Raw genomic sequence first — 21,081 nt, 5'->3', positions numbered from 1 at the left:
CGTACAGGTCATACCGTGGTATGTATTGTCGCTCAAAGCTGCAGTTTGGCACTTTAACTCCAGTGATGAGTTACGAGATAATGCAAACGTACACATCAGACATAACCTCTTTCCTCAGGCACAGCAGCGTACTGTCCTCCCGAGTACCATCTCAGAGGGAAGTACTACGGCAGGCAGGCGACGGCATGGTCACTGGGGATTCTGATGTTCGTGATGTTGTGTGGACATTTCCCTAGTGACTATGACCTGATGCTGCTGAAACAGAAGCGTTGGTCCAGACCCAGCCTGTCAACAGGTGAGATCTAGAATCAATAATTCACAGTCATACAAAACATGATGTAAAGTTTGAGGTAATAATCAGACGTCTTCCTGCACAGAATGCTGTCGCCTCCTCAGGGCTCTGCTAAAGGAGAAGCCAAGACGGCGACTTAGTCTGGGGCTGATCCTGTCTCACAACTGGTTTAAGGTAGCGAACTTAAGATCAGCTAGAGAATTATTTATTATCTCATAGGAAGAATTTGCCAAGTTAAATCTGTTCTTTTTTCAGGTCGTCACATAAGGCCACTCCAGTTGACGTTCTTGCTGGCTGCAATGGGAGACGCATCATCCCTCCTCTCGCCTTTGTGTCTTGCGGGGCGAGCAAACCTTGTGTAGCGCCGTGGCTTGAGGAAGCAGTATTTGCGTCTGGCGGCACTGCTTCCAGAGGGATTTGTACATATTGTATATTTGTACATACTTCTTTTGATTGTTTTGGTTTGCACCATCCTGAGTCCAAGAGGTTTCCATCATGGCCATTCATTTCTGAGGTTCCTACCACAGTCCTCTGAATGCCAGCAGTCTGTGCCTGTACCTCTCCGATGACAGCGCTCCCTTTCCACTAATAACGTTCCTGATATGACTGATATATATATATATATATGACAGCCCAGACCCGTCTGTCTCTGCCCGAGTGCTCCCAGTCATGGCTGCCCCAGAGATTCCTGTTCTTGCCACAAAGTCAGCACTCAAGACCATCTCAGCCACAACGGTATCCAAGCTCCTAGTTATCACCATCCAGTCTCAGAGGTTTCTGTCTGTTCTACCCTGTCCCAGAAGTTCCCAGATGTTTATGTCTCTCTGTTTCTGTTTCAAGCTCCCTATCCTGTCTGTCCAGGACCAGGGGTCCCCGTCATGGCTGTATGGTCCTAGAAGTTCTTGTCATGTTCTTGTCTCAGAGGTTCAAATGCAAGAACTCCTCCACCGGTGCCTGAGATGCCCTGGTCTTCAGGCTTCCCGTCATGTCTCAGGTTCCTGCCACAGCTGTCTGGAAATCAGAGGTTCTCGTCTCGACCGTCCTGATGTCAGAGCTCAATTTATTTAATTCTGGGTGTCCATCTAGCCATTAAAAAGGAAATCTGAAATTTAAAAAGGAAGTGCCTTGTGACTTTGTACCTCATTGTGATGAAACCACCAGATGCTGCTCGCTCACGAACCATTGAGGAATGGAGAGAACATGATATTAAATTTGTACTCACAAAGCTGTACTCCTTTAAAGCTTACATAGTAAAACCTATTATAGATGGCAAGACAAAGATGTCAAATATTTTTCATTATTGACTAGGCCTGATTATATCAAAAATTGTTGTAGCCAATTTTAATTTTGTCTAAATGAAATGCATGTTAAAATGAAGGGACTTCATGTAGGAATTCAAACCTAGTAAGGTATTATATGGCTTCAGAAGAAGCTGAATGGACTATTTTATGGTGGGTTTTTACTTTCATTGCATGAAAAAGAATGACAAAGATTATTTAAATATTTTATTACTTTAATAGTAGTCTTTGCTGCCATAATTCAACATTAACATGTTTGTGTGAACATAATCATTTTAGCACCTAAACAGGATTCTGTTGCTGTGTAAAAGTATCCTCAGTGATTGATTAATCTGATTAAAATTATTTAAAATTTCAAAACAGCAAAAAGATTATCATGAGAGTTTTAAAATATTTAATATAAAAATATGCTGTTGATTTAAGCTAATAAAGAACTAAATTCTAATGAAACACTAACAGAAACAGTAAATGAAACTGTAACCGTTCTTTTGTCTTCTGACGGCACAGGAAGTAGAAACACAGATGTCTTCAGATTCCCAGAGTCTCTTTGGTCACCTGACATCCGAGCAGGACATTACCCACACACACACACTGAGACAGATCGCCCACTGAAACACAGACACAAACACACTCAAATCATCAGTGTGTGTGTCAAAGAACTGAAGATATTTGCTCAAGCGTGTCTTGATGAACGCTGACTGAGTGAATGTGGTCTGGAATGGAGATCTCACCTTTCTGAGAGCCGATCCATGACACTGCCTTCATGGCCACAAACTGCCACTCGACCCGCTGGTCTATTTTACAGCCGTATAACCAGATCAGAGCCAGGAGAGTGGCCCATACTGACCCCTCCACCTGTGCACAAACCATCATACACTGCATTTGTTACTGGACACAATCACCGCTGTCTTATTATTCATCACATCTCTCACCTGTGCTGGCTTCTGATTGGTCAGCTCATCCTCCGTCTTCCCAAATGCATCAGCCAGTGTGGCGTCCAGATCCCAGCAGCCTGACGCCTTTTGGATAGAAACCAGCTGGAGTAACGGGTCTGCAGTTGAACACACACACACACACACACACACACACACACACACACACACACACACACACACACACACACACACACACACACACACACACACACACACACACACACACACAGGTAAGGACAGGTAAACCAACTGGAATTCATTATAAGGGCTTTTAAATTTCAATTCTGTAGGATCAAAATTTGATATAATTAAGTCACAGATTTTCTGCCCTGATCAAAAGGTTGAATGCAAAACACACATATTCGAAGCAGTATGTTTATTGCAATCTGAAATTATTATTCACTGCAAGTGAACGTCGTCTCGTGGTGCCATCTCAAAGAGGCACAAAATCACTTTCATGGACCTTCACCTGGACTGTTCCCTGCTGGTGGAATGACCTGCCTAACTTAATCGGAGCTGCTGAGTCTGTCTGCCGTTTTTAAGAACTGACTGAAGGCGCATCTTTTTCGGCAACATTTGACCCATTAATACTAACACTTTCTTATCAATTCTATATCTATAAAAAATTATGTGTACTGCATTAGACTAAACTGGGAATGGTCACAGCACTTGCATATTGTTGGAATATTGTTAGTTTAATTGCTTCTACTGCTCTCCTCATTTATAAGTTGCTTTGGGAAAAAGCGTCTGCTAAATGATTAAATGTAAATGTAAATGAAAAGAACAATCATTTTATCAAATGTTTCACCTTCAGTCTTTGAGATAACTATTACTTTGAGGTGCATTTACCTGATGATGAACTTCCAAAGGTCCATGACTGACCAGTTTGTGCAGCTACAGGCAGAGAAACCAAATGTCAGAACAGATTCAGATATGGAGAAACAGCCAAGAACAGACACATCCAAAAGAACTAACAAACAAGAAAAGCTTTGGAACAAAGCTTCAGGATGGATTGATAAGGACCAAAACAATCTTGCTTTATGTTGTGACAATTGTCTCAGAAAATACCACAAACACATTCTTGCAGGTGTAAGAAACCCACACAGATTAAAAAGAACCACTGACCACATCCTCCCTAAAACAAAAAAACTGTACATTTTATATCTTAACTCAACACCTGTAGTTCAGTGGTTTTTCAGTGTCTTGCTCCAGTTTTAAGATGTTGTTGTGGTTTAGTGAGGCTTGTAAATCAATAATAAATGTAAACATTATCTAATATGCCATGAAAACAACAAAAAACTGTACATTTTATATCTTAACTCAACATCTCATGATTTTTCAGTCTGAAATCACCCCCACATCCTCTTAACCAATTCTCGGTAAGTGTGGTAATGTAATATGGCATGAAAATGTGAAATGTTTAGGGTGTCGTGGAGGGGTGAGGTGTCTAAAGCCCTATTCAGACGGGATTAGTTTTACAAGGGTAGATGGAGTAATGTAATTTTACCACACACGTCTGTAATAATAATTGCCAATTCGCATGGGATAATATTTCTCAGTAAAACTACCAGAAGAGGAGGGGTAACTCGATTTATGCACCGCTGTCACCTTCCTGTCGTCATGTGCGTATTACGTTGCTTCCTGATATCATGTGCGCGAACAGTTAAGTCGAACAATGTATTAATTAAATTCAGATTGGATTATGTTGGTAATAGCCACTTACCTAACGCTAAAAGAAGTTTTGTGCCGCTAACTAGTGCTTAAACGCAGAAAACTACTTTAAAACAGGAAATGATAGAATATTTACGTACATATGTTACAGCCCAGCCCCTGTTCTTTAATTTCAGTTTCTTTTGTGAGAATTCTAGGACCGACTCCTCCTTGATGGGCGGGGTTGCCCTAATGAAAACCAGCTGCACCTGTGGCAACTATTTAAGGAGCTCCTGGATTTTGTCTAGTTTTCTCAAATTTTTGTTTGGTGTCTTTGTTTGAAGAGTGGGTTATTGAGCTTTTGTGTTCCCATATGATTTCCACGACTCTACAAACCCCATTTCCAACAGTTTATTGATATGAGGTTGTATTGATATTTACTATTATTACCTTATGTTTTGACCCTAGACATTATTTGTTTAACTTTAAATAAACCTATATTTTCCCTATTGAAACCCATATTGTGAATTGTCCTCTTTATGTTATGACTTTGAGCCGGGTCGTAACATAAAATTACAGTGGGTCTATTCGCACGGGATTAGTATTACCTGAGGTAATTTTTCTGGATCTTTTTACAGAGGGTAAAATTCGCCGTAATCTTTACTGACAATGTCCGTAATGATTACTAAAATGGCACATTCGGACGGGACTTAAATCACTGAGAAGCTCTGGCTATAATTACTTTACCCCACCTCTCCATGTTAAACTAATCCCGTCCAAATAGGGCTTACATTTACATTTACATTTATTCATTTAGCTGACGCTTTTATCCAAAGCGACTTACAATTGCTATATATGTCAGAGGTCGCACGCCTCTGGAGCAACTAGGGGTTAAGTGTCTTGCTCAGGGACACATTGGTGTCTCACAGTGGATTCGAACCCGGGTCTCTCACACCAAAGGCATGTGTCTTATCCATTGCGCCACACCACCCCCTTAAGTCCCAACATCTAGCAACGGGCATACCTCAGGGCTCAGTGCTTGGACCACTTCTCTTCTCCATCTACATGTCGTCACTAGGATGTGTGATTCAGAAACATGATTTTTCCTATCACTGTTATGCTGACGACACACACAACTCAACCTCTCATTCCAGCCAGAGGATCCGACGGTAACTGCTTGCATCTCGGCCTGTCTGACAGACATTTCTTGCTGGATGAAGGACCACCACTATCCACTAAACCCGCTTGTGGTCCCGGCCAACCCAACACCTCATCACAACTTCTCCAATCATCTAGGTTCATCATCCATAACTCCATCAAGGTCAGCCAGGAACCTTGGAGTTGTGATTGATGATCAATTGAACTTCACAGACCACATTGTTAGAGTTGCCCGGTCCTGCAGATTTGCCTTATACAACATTAGGAGGATCAGGCCCTTTCTATCAGAGCTACACAACTCCTTGTCCAAGCTCTTGTTCTATCCAGACTAGACTATTGTAATGCTCTCTTAGCAGGCTCTCTTGATCCATTAATACTAACACTTTCTCTTCTATTCTATAAAAATACATGTACTGTGTTAGATTAAACTGTGAGGGGTCATAGCAATTGCATATTGTTGTTGTCCTATTGTTAGTTTAACTGCTTCTATTGTTCTCATTTGTAAGTCGCTTTGGATAAAAGCGTCTGCTAAATGAATAAATGTAAATAAGTCAATGAGCAATTATTATGAGGATCGGCAAAGTAATAGCCTGAAATTCACTTATTTGAGGTTTTTAAATCACATGCATTAACCGTTTTAAATAATTAAGTGACATTTTATTTGTTTACAATTTGTAATTATTTGTTAATGAGATTTACAAATATCAAACAATTAGTTAATTCGTATTTGTTGTTATGACAATTAATGTATGTTGTGCATTCTTGAAAACTTGTTAAACTAAAATCCTATCAGAAATTGGAAATAATAATACAATTTATATAAATTAATAAAACTGGGAAAAACAACAAGCATCATCATGTTTCTGATCTATACATATTGTTCTTGTTTTAGTTATTCTTGTATGTTTCCTGCCTCTTTATCCTTGTTGGTTGTTTTACACCCATTCTGCTCATACACTCAATGATTGACTATGTTTAGACATGACATACTATTATACTGTTATTAAAAGAAGAGAGAGACAGATCCTGTGCAAATCTGGATAAATGAAGTTGTGCATCACAGTGTCAATACCTGACACAGGTCATGTGAAAGGCCCTTCAGTGTTAATGTTTGATTTATTTACCCTCTTCTGAAGAAGATCCATAATCATCATCGTCCGTCTCCACACTTTCAGAATCTTTTAAGGAAAGAAAACTAAATAAGTCAATGTGCAATTGTATTGGGGGGGGGGAACCAAAAGTCAGAACAGATTCAGATCTGGAGAAACAGCCAAGAACAGACACATCCAAAAGAACTAACAAACAAGAAAAGCCAATGCCTAATATTCTGCTTAACATCTTTTGTGTTCCTCAGAAGAAGGTCCTCCTGGTTTGGAACAAGTGTGAATATTTTCACTTTCTTGTTAACTATGCCTTTAATATTTTGTACTTTTTTATGTTAATATTTTGTTTCCCCCCTATGTTGGCAATGTAATACATACATAAATGATACATATATACATCATCCGTATTTCCACATTTGTATTAATGACGCTATTACGCAAATCGGAAATTGTAACGCGTGAGCACGCGAAAGTCCGTATTATTATTATTTTTTGCAAAGGTCCCCTCAGGGGCTCTCCGTAGTACGTAAATTACTCCGATTTTTTTTTGTTTGTTTGTTTACAATTTGTAATTATTAGTTAATGAGATTTACAAATATCAAACTATTAGTTAATACGTATTATGTTGTTATGACAATTAATGTAATTTGTGCATTCTTGAAAAACTTGTTCAACTAAAATCCTATCTAATGGGAAATAATAATACAATTTATATAAATTAATAAAACTGGGAAAAACAACAAGCATCATCCTGTTTCTGATCTATACATATTGTTCTTGTTTTAGTTATTCTTGTATGTTTCCTGCCTCTTTATCCTTGTTGGTTGTTTTACACCCATTCTGCTCATACACTCAATGATTGACTATGTTTAGACATGACATACTATTATACTGTTATTAAAAGAAGAGAGAGACAGATCCTGTGCAAATCTAGATAAATGAAGTTGTGCATCACAGTGTCAATACCTGACACAGGTCATGTGAAAGGCCCTTCAGTGTTAATGTTTGATTCATTTACCCTCTTCTGAAGGCGATCCATAAACATCATCGTACGTCTCCACACTTTCAGAATCTTTTAAGGAAAGAAAACTAAATAAGTCAATGTGCAATTGTATTGGGGGGGGGGGGGGGGGGGGGGACCAAAAGTCAGAACAGATTCAGATCTGGAGAAACAGCCAAGAACAGACACATCCAAAAGAACTAACAAACAAGAAAAGCTTCTGGAATAGAGGTGGACTGATATGGATATTTCTGGCCCAAAACAATCTTTCAATAACCCTTTGTATTGTTTTGTTTGTCGATGAACCCATAAAAACAGGTACAAGTGCCATTTTTAGCACTCTGTCATTTCCAGTGAACGTTACTGAATTGTTCTGAATTGATGTTATGTTGGGAAGTTTGTCTTAGCAAATACGACAAACACATTCTTGTAAGCTCAAGAAACACCTACAGACTGAAAAGAACCACTGACCACATCCTCCCTAACACTGAACATTTTATATCTTAATGAGGTCAACTCAACTACTCAAATGTATTAAACTGTGAAATGACAAGAAAAGCATATGAAATCCTTGCTGTCAGGGACACACAAAACACACACAACCATACAGACAAAATCAGAGCTTTAAAACAGCACTGATATGAGACTGAAAAGAAGAGTTTACTTACCTTTAAAGCCTCCAAAATCCATGCCTAAAACACAAATTAATTTTACATCATCATGAGTTGTAGATATTAAATGTAAACTGTTACCTGACAATGAACTATTCTGAAATCATCAAGTAAAACATATTGAATACTTGCTGTCAGTGAAACACACACATCCATACAGACACAATCAGAGGTTTAAAACATCACTGATATGAGACTGAAAAGAAGAGTCTATATATTAATTATCTTACCAATAAAGTCTCCTAAAGCCATGCCTAGAACACAAATTAATTTCACATTAAAATGAGTTGCACACACCACATGTCTGTTAAGTGACAAAGAACTATGTTGAAATCATAATTTTAACTTGAAAAATGTGAGTGGAGCTTGTCATTTAAAAAGCTGCCATTTTCGATATTTGTTCGATACAAGTTGAGACATTTTTACATTAAAAAAGCCAAACTAATGTTTTTGTTTCCAATATGGTAACTAGACTTCCTACACATGCAACCTGATGAGGTCATATGGACAGGGCCGTCCCCAATGTTCAGACCTCTGTATTTGTCTGCGGTGTATATAATAAAGTTTGTGATATAATTGCCTAATATTAACTCTACTTTGGTGAATGTATATATTATTTATCTTACCTAACACGCCTCCATATTCCATCCCTAAAAACTAATTCATTTGACATCATCATGAGTTGTACAAAATGTAAACTGTTACTTGGCAATGAACTATTTTGAAATTATAAGTTTAACTGGATTTGGTGGGGGGGGTTGGAGACTGGGATTTGACCCATGCCGAAGCAAGTTGTGCGACTACAGGCAGAGAAACCAAAGTCAGAACAAATACATTGTAGCCTATAAAAATAGCCCATTGTACACTTTATTACAAACAACTTTTAGCCTATTTTAAACGCCAAGCCTAAAACAAATTTATTTGAATCAAAATTGAAACTATACCGCAAAGTTGGGTTCGCGCATCTTTCGTTCGGTCCAAAGTTTAATAATGAACAGAAATTAATAATAATTTAATAATGAACAGGCTGCGATGTCAAGTTAATGCCAGAAGTGAACCGATGTTGTTAAAGCGCGATGCGCCGGCGCCATCACTTGGATTTGTTCCTCAGCTGGGGAAATAACTTAATACTTTATCGTTTTATACTCTGTCATTCAAAACAGTAAAATGTATATTTTTATTTGTGTACATTCAAAATGACTACAAAATGTCATGCCTTTGAAAAAGAAAGAAAACAACATGATGCGGACGTGTAGAACTTTATCCAAGAGCTGTTGTAAAGCTTATAAACAATCTGTTACAGTAATTTCCTATTATCTATGCAAAAGCTGCTTTGTGTAATGATTCAGGTCTGTGTTCCTCTGTCATGTCCCGTGTTCATCTGTTCCCCATTATGTTGATTAGTCTCCCCAGGTGTTTCAGATTGACCACGCTCCCTTGTTATCTTGTTTAGCTTGTTTGTCCTTGTATTTAAGCCCTGTGTTTGAGTTCAGTCAGAGAATGTCTAATATGGCGAGAAGTTTCACTCTCAGTAAACTTCCGGCTTCTGAACTGGTTGCAGTTCCTCTCTGATTCCACATGAGGGCGCTCACAGGACGAGTGCAGAATGAATGGAGGTCTATGGCGCTATACCAATAAAAATCCACTTTTCTCAGGATATAATTTTTTGTCTAGTAATTTGAATGTTGTATTCGAAAGGAGATGCAAATAAATTACACACTGCTGGGTGTTAGATTTTTTTGAGTCACTTATTTGATTTTAAAAGTCTTTTAAAGTGTCAATAACGTCATACACATGTAAGACCAGAGATACTGCTTTACGGCAATCCTTCACTCACTCTGGTGCGTTCGCGCTCTGCACTTTCTTTTCACTCGAGGCATCGACAACACAGCTGACACAGGTAAACACACGTGCTAGAAGAGTTTTTGTTTTGTTTGTTTCTGGTCCCGCTGCGGATGACACGATGCCATCAAGCGGTATCTCTGGTCGTAATCAGTCCTTCACTGACCAATCAGCGTTCATTAGCAGAATGCTAGCGTGTTATGGGCAACAACAACTCAACCTGTAAGAAATCAAAAGGACATAAGTACGCGTTCATTCAACTTTCGACCTATAACCCATGTTGAACTTGCAAAATCTACAATCAGATCTGAGATTTCTCAACGGCAATCGGGTGAAAGAGACAAATTTAGCTGTCTAGCCCCATTGACTCCCATTCATTTTGCACTCATGGCGATCGCCCCCAGTGGAACTCTGGTGGAACTACAACCAAAATTCGGTACAATAGAGCTTAATAGGGAGTGGGCAGGCTCTCCGTAGACGGGCTCTGGTTCAGTCTTTGTGAGTTCTTGTTTCATTGTTGAGTGCTGTTCCTGGTTGTCCTGTCCCGAGTCATGTTCCCGGAATATATGTTTGTAGAGTCTATTTAATAAATTACACTGCATTTGGATCCCGCTTTCTCCTTGTCTCCGCCGCAGCATCACACTTTGCAACCATTGTTAAAAGCACTATATAAATGAAGGCGACTTGACTTGACCAGAAGTCGAATATTCAAGCTGTTTATTCAATTTGCTACCTCAGAACGAAAAAAGTTTTAGAAATATTGTTTATAAAACTCTTTTCTAATTTTCTACTTTAAATATTAAATCAAAAAACGACTGAACGAAAGATACACTGATTCAATTACACTACCAATTGCAGTTTGAATAAAAAAATTCAAACCTTTATCTAAAAGTTATATTTTTTTATTTTTATATAAATTTAAAACAATCTGTCTTTTTCAGACTTTCTTCTGTGAACACAAAAATGTTTTGCAGAATGTTCATTGAACAGTCATCAGCATCCTTTGTCATCATTTGCTTTCATATTTTTCATACAATGGTTGTAAATGAAGAGTTCAGATGCAAAAACCTCTAAATGCCATCTGAAATTTCCTCCTAGAATGATCATTTTTATCAAGCTCGTATATTTAAGTTCAGTAATTTCACTTAAATGGCAATGAAAATTACCTATTAATCGCCATTTAAGTGAAATTATTGAAATTAAATTATACGAGCTTGATAAAAATGATCATTCTAGAAGAAAATTTCAGATGGCATTTAGAGGTTTTTGCATCTGAACTCTTCAAATGGAAACTGAGGCTGCCAATGCCTAATATTCTGCTTAACATCTTTTGTGTTCCTCAGAAGAAGGTCCTCCTGGTTTGGAACAAGTATGAATATTTTCACTTTCTTGTTAACTTTGCCTTTAATATTTTGTACTTTTTTATGTTAATATTTTGTTTCCCCCCTATGTTGGCAATGTAATACATACATAAATGATACATATATACATCATCCGTATTTCCACATTTGTATTAATGACGCTATTACACAAATCGGAAATTGTAACGCGTGAGCACGTTTGTTTGTTTACAATTTGTAATTATTAGTTAATGAGATTTACAAATATCAAACTATTAGTTAATACGTATTATGTTGTTATGACAATTAATGTAATTTGTGCATTCTTGAAAAACTTGTTCAACTAAAATCCTATCTGAAATGGGAAATAATAATACAATTTATATAAATTAATAAAACTGGGAAAAACAACAAGCATCATCCTGTTTCTGATCTATACATATTGTTCTTGTTTTAGTTATTCTTGTATGTTTCCTGCCTCTTTATCCTTGTTGGTTGTTTTACACCCATTCTGCTCATACACTCAATGATTGACTATGTTTAGACATGACATACTATTATACTGTTATTAAAAGAAGAGAGAGACAGATCCTGTGCAAATCTGGATAAATGAAGTTGTGCATCACAGTGTCAATACCTGACACAGGTCATGTGAAAGGCCCTTCAGTGTTAATGTTTGATTCATTTACCCTCTTCTGGAGGCGATCCATAAACATTATCGTACGTCTCCACACTTTCAGAATCTTTTAAGGAAAGAAAACTAAATAAGTCAATGTGCAATTGTATTGGGGGGACCAAAAGTCAAAACAGATTCAGATCTGGAGAAACAGCCAAGAACAGACACATCCAAAAGAACTAACAAACAAGAAAAGCTTCTGGAATAGAGATGGACTGATATGGATATTTCTGGCCCAAAACAATCTTGCAATAACCCTTTGTATTGTTTTGTTTGTCGATGAACCCATAAAAACAGGTACAAGAGCCATTTTTGGCACTCTGTCATTTCCAGTGAACGTTACTGAATTGTTCTGAATTGATGTTATGTTGGGAAGTTTGTCTTAGCAAATACGACAAACACATTCTTGTAAGCTCAAGAAACACCTACAGACTGAAAAGAACCACTGACCACATCCTCCCTAACACTGAACATTTTATATCTTAATGAGGTCAACTCAACTACTCAAATGTATTAAACTGTGAAATGACAAGAAAAGCATATGAAATCCTTGCTGTCAGGGACACACAAAACACACACATCCATACAGACACAATCAGAGCTTTAAAACAGCACTGATATGAGACTGAAAAGAAGAGTTTACTTACCTTTAAAGCCTCCAAAATCCATGCCTAAAACACAAATTAATTTTACATCATCATGAGTTGTAGATATTAAATGTAAACTGTTACCTGACAATGAACTATTCTGAAATCATCAAGTAAAACATATTGAATACTTGCTGTCAGTGAAACACACACATCCATACAGACACAATCAGAGGTTTAAAACAGCACTGATATGAGACTGAAAAGAAGAGTCTATATATTAATTATCTTACCAATAAAGCCTCCTAAAGCCATGCCTAAAACACAAATTAATTTCACATTAAAATGAGTTGCACACACCACATGTCTGTTAAGTGACAAAGAACTATGTTGAAATCATAATTTTAACTTGAAAAATGTGAGTGGAGCTTGTCATTTAAAAAGCTGCCATTTTCGATATTTGTTCGATACAAGTTGAGACATTTTTACATTAAAAAAGCCAAACTAATGTTTTTGTTTCCAATATGGTAACTAGACTTCCTACACATGCAACCTGATGAGGTCATATGGACAGGGCCGTCCCCAATGTTCAGACCTCTGTATTTGTCTGAGGTGTACATAATAAAGGTTGTGATATAATTGCCTAATATTAACTCTACTTTGGTGAATGTATATATTATTTATCTTACCTAACACGCCTCCATATTCCATCCCTAAAAACTAATTAATTTGACATCATCATGAGTTATACATACAAAATGTAAACTGTTACTTGGCAATGAACTATTTTGAAATTATAAGTTTAACTGGATTTGAACATTTTCTGAAAAAAATATGATTGCTGCTTGCCATGCAAAAGCCACTGGCATCCTGGGACTTTCTGTATGTATAAAAACATTTGTTTTTACATCCAAATGAGATTAACACATCAAATGTACTACAGTAAATAGTCAAGTCACTTTTACACATGCAATCAGAGCACTAAACATCTGTCGGAAAACTTAGTTTACAAACACTAGTTTAACTTGACACAGTATTGGCCATACATTTCATTGCTGTGACCCTGAAACAGCATTTGATTTCGATTACTTGAACAAACCAAATGTAAAATATGTAACAAGAACATTATTTTTGTAATGATAATATGAACAGACACAAACATCCTCACAAGTTCACAATCCTCGCACTAACCGTGTGTCTGCACTCTTCTCTGCAGCAGGGGTCCTTTCACAGTCTGTCTGCTGTCTTTATTAACAGCAATGAAGGCTGTATGAACACTGCTCACTCCTGCCTGAACACTGAGCTCCACTATCTTTCTCCTGATGCCCTCAACATCTGCACCACATGACCTCTCCTCCTGCTCCAGAAAACGGATCCGGGTCCGAGCCGCCAGCCGATGGACAGCCAACCTGCAAAAACATGAAGGAAATTTGTTGGATTTGAAAAGCAAAGAGTGAATTTCAGTCCAATTCAATGTGTTTCTGCGTGTTTGTGTGTGTTACCCAGTTTCCTCAGTTGGTTTGAGGCAGAAGTGGAGCTGGTTTGTTACTGGTTGATCTTTAAGCCTGTATTTGACCGTCACTTTTCCCTCAAAACCTCCTGAACTCTATAAAAGAAGGGCAGATTTTTTTATCATCTAAACAAATGAGAGACACTGGTCTCTTATTCTCATTAAAGAAACACATGCTATATCATCCTACCTCTCCTTTAAGTTGGGTGTAAATGAGTGCCCTTTGACCCTGGAAGAGCACTTTGATGGGTTGAGACAGTGTGTCAACAGTAATGCCATCTGGAAGGCTCCAATCCACAGAGATATTAAACACAGGGGGCTGCAGCGCAAACCTCAGGGACTGCATCACCTGATATAGTTTAAGAGAAAGAGAAACCATTGAGACATTTGACTAGGAAACATTTGTGCCTGTGAAATCCAGTGGAGAGCTTTACTTTGGGCTGCATGCGGTCGGTGCCTGTGATGAACTGAGCGTGACCAGATCCTTCCCTGGCCATTCCTGTGATGAGGGCGGTACTTGCACCCTCACCAATCCCGAATGAGAAACACCTGAAGACAATAAACTCTGTTACTGTAAGTGATGAAGAGATGAATGATGGGAAGATCAAACCCAGCAGACCTTTACCTGTGAGAGTGAACATGACGTTTCACCAGGTCCAGCACCTCTTTAGTGTTTCCCACCTCTCCATCAGTGAAGATGAACAGCTGAAGAGAGAAAAAACATCTTAAAGGGATACTTCTGAAGAGACACGATTGCTGGATATTATAAACAGATTCAATTTAGGCTTTTCACATCTAAACTTGGTAAACACAGAGATTTAAAGGTGTGTGCTTAATACACGATAACCAATGAGGTTTGTTCTGGCACGTCATGCATGAACATCATTGAACATCAACTACAGATCCACGGCCCAGGGCTGCCTTTATCATCGTGAACCTAAGTAGACCGTAGAGCCTTTGCCATCAGTTAGGGATTAAGTGTTATTTTATGTTTTTCAGTAAAGGGAAAGATGACATTTAGAGGAGTTTCTGTTATTGAATGTTGTGGTTACCATTGTGGTGAAGAGTAGCACGGTCAATTGTCGGTTTCACTTTAATGCAAGATAATTTGCATTAATAATTAATAATTAATAATAATTTGTTTAACAATCCCAAATCACAATTTTTCATTGAGGCAAAATTCGCCAAGGAGCAGGTGAGCATGTGCCGACTGTGTCCATCCTGAGCTTTATTGGAAATTGTATGTTGGTGGGTCAGTGTAACTCAATTAAGTTAAAACAGCATTCCCTTGTTTTATTTTACATCAAACTGATTGAAGTAGCTTACAACAACAAAATTTGAATTTGTAGGTATAATCAGGTAGAAATACCTCCTTAAAGAAACAACTGCACATGTTCACTTTTAGAGTGTGTTTATCAGTGTTTATAAGTTCATCTTTTGAAGGATTACGTTCACTTGCGTTTTATGAACTTTTTGAAGCATCAAAGTATTGGGTGAATGGTCTTTAAATGGAGGAACAGAAACCTCTCAGACTTCATAAAAAATATCTTCAGTTGTGTTTTGAAGATGAACAAAAGTCTTATGGGTTTGGAACGACATGAGGGTGAGAAAATAATGGCAGAATTTATATTTTTTTAGCCTAGTTGATACTTTCACATGTCTGTCAGTGTGTTGTTCAGATGCATGTTGAGGTGTTGTCGTACCTGTCTGGGATGGTCAGGCTTACAGGGCTGACTGTAGATGTGTTTTAGAGGCTGTAAAATCTCTGTGCCGCCCAGGTCTGCTCGCATTTCCTTCACTCTCTTCAGAGCCTGATCCATTGTGTCCTGACTGTACTCGACACTCTGACTGCAGTGAAACACACAAACACATTTAACATCTAATCTCCTCTGACAGATTTCAAAATTGAATATCTGAATATCTATAAATGAAGATCTAGTTACTAACGGGAAGAAGGACTCAAAACGAGAGCCAAATCCATAGATATTGAAGTAGCATCCCATGGGCAGACTCTTCAACAGTAACAGCAGAGTGTCCTATAGTAGAGAGACATGGACTGGTATTTCAAGTTTCAAGATTGTATTTATTTATATAGCACATTTAAAACCAGCAAACATGGCTGACCAAAGTGCTGAACAAAACACAAAATAAAGAGACAAGGGCAAACCACACATTCATGACAGAAGTCATGATTTACTCAACATGACATCAAAACTGACTCTATTTGTGATGCGCTCCATCAGAATGAGCGTAAATCACAATGAGCAGTTTTTGGAAAAACATGAATTTTGGTTTTCCTTTTTTTTTTTTTATGTTTTCAAATGTTATAAAATTCTTCCAAAAAAAGTCTGAAAATTTAACAAATCAGTGCTTTTTTAACAAATCGTTCTTGTTCACTTTCATACACTGACTGTTATTTCTTGTACACTCTTTTTTTAAAATAGTGAACTCTATTTTGAACCGTGTGACTATAGGCAATAGCATTCGAGTGGGTTGTGAAGGATCATTCGACCTAATGAACGAATAAATCCCTTTACTGAATGAGAGTTAGTGATTCGAGTCTGAACAAGAGACAATCTGTTCATGAATGAACTGAATGTACGGGAACATCTAATGATCGTACATCTAAACGAGGATATGCTGACCGACTAAAGAGAGAAAGCGTGTCAGTCTTTCAGTTCAACAAGGGGAGAAAGCTAGCCTGGCAAGCCAGACCTACATCAAGATGTTAGGTCTGGCAACTCACCATAGACACGGCTCAATCCGAGGGGCGGGATAAACGGCTGTCTTTCAAATTCCCTCTGCACGCAATAGGACAGCGCTTCAACCAACCAGAGCGTTTTCCCAACAAGAGCTAGTTGATAGTTTCAATTTTTTAATCTGGCCGGCAAAACTACGAACACATCTTCCTTTTTTAAGAATGACTTCAGTGCCGTTCTTTGCTCTTTTCTCAAAGAAAAACTTAACTCCAAGTTCTCCAGAGTCGCAGCCAAAGCCGATTCGAAAGACTGTTCTCCAGCATCAGCCATTCTTTGTTTTCAAGTAGCAGGGAACCGTCGCAACTCTGTCGTCATTATGTTAAGCCCGCCCCGCCTACTCTATACACGACGTGATTGGCCTGACCCAATTTAGGTTTTTGCAGCTCGAAAGTCAACGGAGAGTTGCTAGACTACCCTGGAAGCAAAATACATTTTGCTGCCGCTAGGGTGCTAATAGAAAGCGGCTGCAATGCAAAAAAGTGTTGCAATGTTATCAATATGCACACAATTTATGAATGTGTAAAAATCCACTTAAAAAGCATGATTTTTTTATCTTAAATCTTGCCTTTGCGCTTTCTATGCGCATCTGTGCTCCTTTCCCACGATGCATCTCTTCACCCATACTGCCTGATCTGTCTATCACGAAAATAAACTCTCCTTGTGTTGCCAGTGATGACATCACTTCCTCTGGAAATTCTGGGTACAAACTTATCATGACCACTGGGTCCCTCATCAGAGAGCCTGAAATAGAGAGAGAGAGAGTCAGTGAAACCTTGATCACTCAATCCCATAATGCCAGTGATCTGCAGGTCCGACCTGATGGAGCAGTGGCCACTCCTGCCTCCACTATAGCAGAGGGCTGATGGGTATCCTGATAGTACAGAAACAGCTCAACGTCCTTATCAAACATGTGACCAGGACTCAGATTCACCTACACACATAAAAACACATGCATAACACTGCTGTGCTCACACATCCAGATAAACACATGAAGACACACACAGTACCGTAGCCTGAGTGTGATCCGAGCGGAGGAACACTAGAGGATCCAGAGTGCAGTTGGACTCTAGTTTGGAGATGGGCTTTGGAGAGCTCACATGGACACTGAGAGTCAGCGTGTAAGGAGCAGCTCCACATCCTGATAAAATCTCTGAGACTATACCAGCTACTGAACCTGACACACACACAGAGAGAGTGTGTTAGAATCAGCTTCTCTCCGCTAATAAAGTGTGTGTAGCAGCTGCTGTACCTGCTGGTGTGTATCGGGGGTTGAGTACAGCCGGCAGACAGAAGCGCAGCGAGTGGTCGGCCTGCACATCGAGCTCGGTGACGTAGATGATGGTGACGGCAGCGTTCTGACCCGGCGACAGACACCCGACACTCAGTCTGAACACATCAGGACTCTCTGCACTCTCTTCCAGCAGAAACGCCTGCTGACCCGAACTCACAGCGTCATCATACTGATCCCTCGCCTGCAAGACACAATTATATTACGTAGTGCACAGTAAAAATATAAGCAAATCGGCATCCTGCTGGTTTGTATTTGGACTCACGGTTTCTCTGTCTTGCACCTCTGCCACAATCTCCTGCTCTCCGATCTTGGCACTGAAGTGGCAGACAGCAGCATCAGCGGGCAGAGGGAACACGAACAAGGCCTCCAGGGGGCGCTCTTCCTCATTCACATACAGCAGAGTGGAGGAGACTGTGGAGACATGATCCTGAACACGAACCTCCACTGAGATGCTCTTCAGTGGCACTGAGTCACACAAACCAACAGAACAAGAACAACATCACATCACAAAACGTCTAGACTCTCTATATTAGCATAAACACAAGATGTAGATTGGATATATAATAAAATAAAAAAAATCTGAATTGAATTTAAGAAGAACATGGCATTTGTGAACTAACGTTACCTTCACTATAAAATAATACTGAGATAAAGACTTCGCAACAAACTCCCCTGTTTGAAAAACACTCCAGCTCTCCCACATATTAAAACATAAATACATTCGGAAACAGTAAAAGTAAACAGGTGAATTCATACCCGGCTCATTTTTCTCAGTCACAAGACCGCAGTTCATCATTCTCACACGTTAGAGGAACTGACAAGATGACCTACTTTAAAAGTGAGCGAAAGTGAAAATCAAAAACCGAAAATACACCTTTTAAATGTGCCTTAAATATTCACAGAAGACTCAATTAATGAGTAAATAAGTGTTTCTAGCGCAAGATGATTTCTGGACGTCGTTGAAACGGGAAGTCGTGTCAGTCGGAGTCAGAAGACCGTTAAACTCTGCGCTGAGATCAAAGCTCCTGCTGTTTAAACTGAGGCGCAGGTTTGGCTCATGAATATTAATTAACTGCAGAAGCGACGTGACGCTGAGATTTTTATGCCTAACGCATTTTCTAAACAGCAGTTTATAAATATATGGCTGAATCTTACATCAGGGGTGATCATTACAGATAAACTTTTAATTGTATCTTTAATAACTTTTCCTAATTGTCTTCCGCACGCGAAGTGGAGGTTTCTGCCCTCTTCCAAGAAACTGCCATCAAATCTGAACATATTAGACGTTAATTAGACGTCATCTACTGTTGACCAGAGATTTTGCAATAACCACATGTAGGAATATCACTGCAAACATATTTATTGAATTAGCCTATTAGTTTAACCAGACAAAAACAACAGCTATCAAAAATGAAACTTTGTCGGTTTGTAGTAGTGGTCGAGAGTGACAGACAGTGATTTTTCACAGCGATGGGACAGCGAGTTTGTAAAGTGAGTCCGATGATTGTGATAGTGGTTAAATGGACAGGTATGCTTATAGGAGAAAAGAACACCATCATTAAACACATGCACAAAACCCCCCCACAAATTTTAAGCAAATTAATCACATGACATCCGTGTGATTTGAGGCACCATCCTTACCATAAAACACACACATTTAAAAAATATATAAACCTTTTAACTGATATATATATACACACACACACACACACACACATATATATGTATACATATATATATATATATATATATATGTATATACATATATAAAAGCAGCTAATTCCCATGCAATCCCACTTACACACATCAAAGAGACTGAAAACAAACTTAATATTATTTATTTTATCGCAATTCTGGTGAGACCAGCCTCCATACTGCATTTCTGTATGTGCTGTGAAGAAATTCACAGCACGTCTCTATGATATTCTGATATCTAGACTCTTTCAAAGCAAGTCGGGGACGTTTGCCCATCAGGTGTAAGGCTGGGCGATAAAACAATCTCAATATTTATTGAAAATCCATGATACAGGTAATAAACTTTTTAGTTATTTTTTATATTTAGCCAATGTCCTACATCTAGACAACCAGCTGTGTGTCGCTAAAAACTGCAAAAAATATGCAAATGAATGTCCAGTAGACTTATATTTGGACTCACGGTTTCTCTGTCTTGCACCTCTGCCACAATCTCCTGCTCTCCGATCTTGGCACTGAAGTGGCAGACAGCAGCATCAGCGGGCAGAGGGAACACGAACAAGGCCTCCAGGGGGCGCTCTTCCTCATTCACATACAGCAGAGCAGAGTGGAGGAGACTGTGGAGACATGATCCTGAACACGAACCTCCACTGAGATGCTCTTCAGAGGCATAATTGTTGATTTTATTTATTCATTCTCTGTCCCTTCATCCGGGACCGGATCGCGATGGCAATTTCGTCAAGCTCTCGGGAGGAGTTAATGAGGAGCAAAAATGTATATTTCCAAAAAAGAAAAAAAAAATGTGAATGTGACGTGACACCTTGAACAAGATTTCGGTTAAAATCTATCTTCATTATATAGGCTATAGCCTATAGTAATACTGAGGTAAAGCCCACGCGACAAATTCCATGTATGAAAACCACTACAGCTCTCCTAAGTTAGCCTAGGCTAGCTATATGTTGCTACATATTAAAAACGTTTTAAGTAAGGAAACAGTAAACTGGTGAATTCATACCTGGCTCATTTTTCTCAGACACAAGACCGCAGTTCATCATTTTTAGACGAAATGACAGTTTACTTCAAATCGAAAGTGAAACTATTTAGTGAGTAAATCAGTGATTTTGATCAGTGGTTTCTAATGCGGCTAAATGTTTAGGGAAGTGGTGAGATTATCCGAGGGCGCTATATGATATCACCACTGCTGAATGAGTCAGAACTAGTAGATGTTGAACTTATGGATCATGAATATTAATTACGCTGTGTCCAAAAGCGCACTG

General features: G+C 38.8%; 1 protein-coding gene across 1 annotated transcript; it reads right to left on the bottom strand.

Moving 5' to 3' along the window:
• Positions 1-1,790: 1,790 nt before the first annotated feature.
• Positions 1,791-20,859, bottom strand: LOC308684245 (von Willebrand factor A domain-containing protein 5A-like; the record flags this gene model as incomplete). The annotated part of the gene is made up of 24 exons (XM_081355361.1): positions 1,791-2,198; positions 2,322-2,445; positions 2,523-2,641; positions 3,375-3,419; positions 6,458-6,511; positions 7,455-7,525; positions 7,590-7,599; positions 8,105-8,128; positions 8,338-8,361; positions 12,613-12,636; positions 12,846-12,869; positions 13,744-13,961; positions 14,055-14,158; positions 14,253-14,411; positions 14,497-14,611; positions 14,688-14,767; positions 15,766-15,906; positions 16,006-16,098; positions 17,387-17,562; positions 17,638-17,752; positions 17,829-17,995; positions 18,071-18,293; positions 18,375-18,577; positions 20,820-20,859. The coding sequence occupies 24 exons, from the start codon at positions 20,857-20,859 to the stop codon at positions 2,119-2,121; spliced, it is 2,433 nt and encodes an 810-aa protein (XP_081211487.1). The 3' UTR covers positions 1,791-2,118.
• Between the last annotated feature and the right edge of the window lie 222 nt (positions 20,860-21,081).

The sequence above is a fragment of the Scardinius erythrophthalmus genome (genome assembly GCF_964197995.2).
Source record: "Scardinius erythrophthalmus genome assembly, chromosome: 24".
Classification (NCBI taxonomy): Eukaryota; Metazoa; Chordata; class Actinopteri; order Cypriniformes; family Leuciscidae; genus Scardinius; species Scardinius erythrophthalmus.
Note: the sequence above shows the minus strand (reverse complement) of the source record. Positions and strands in the feature narration are given on the sequence as shown.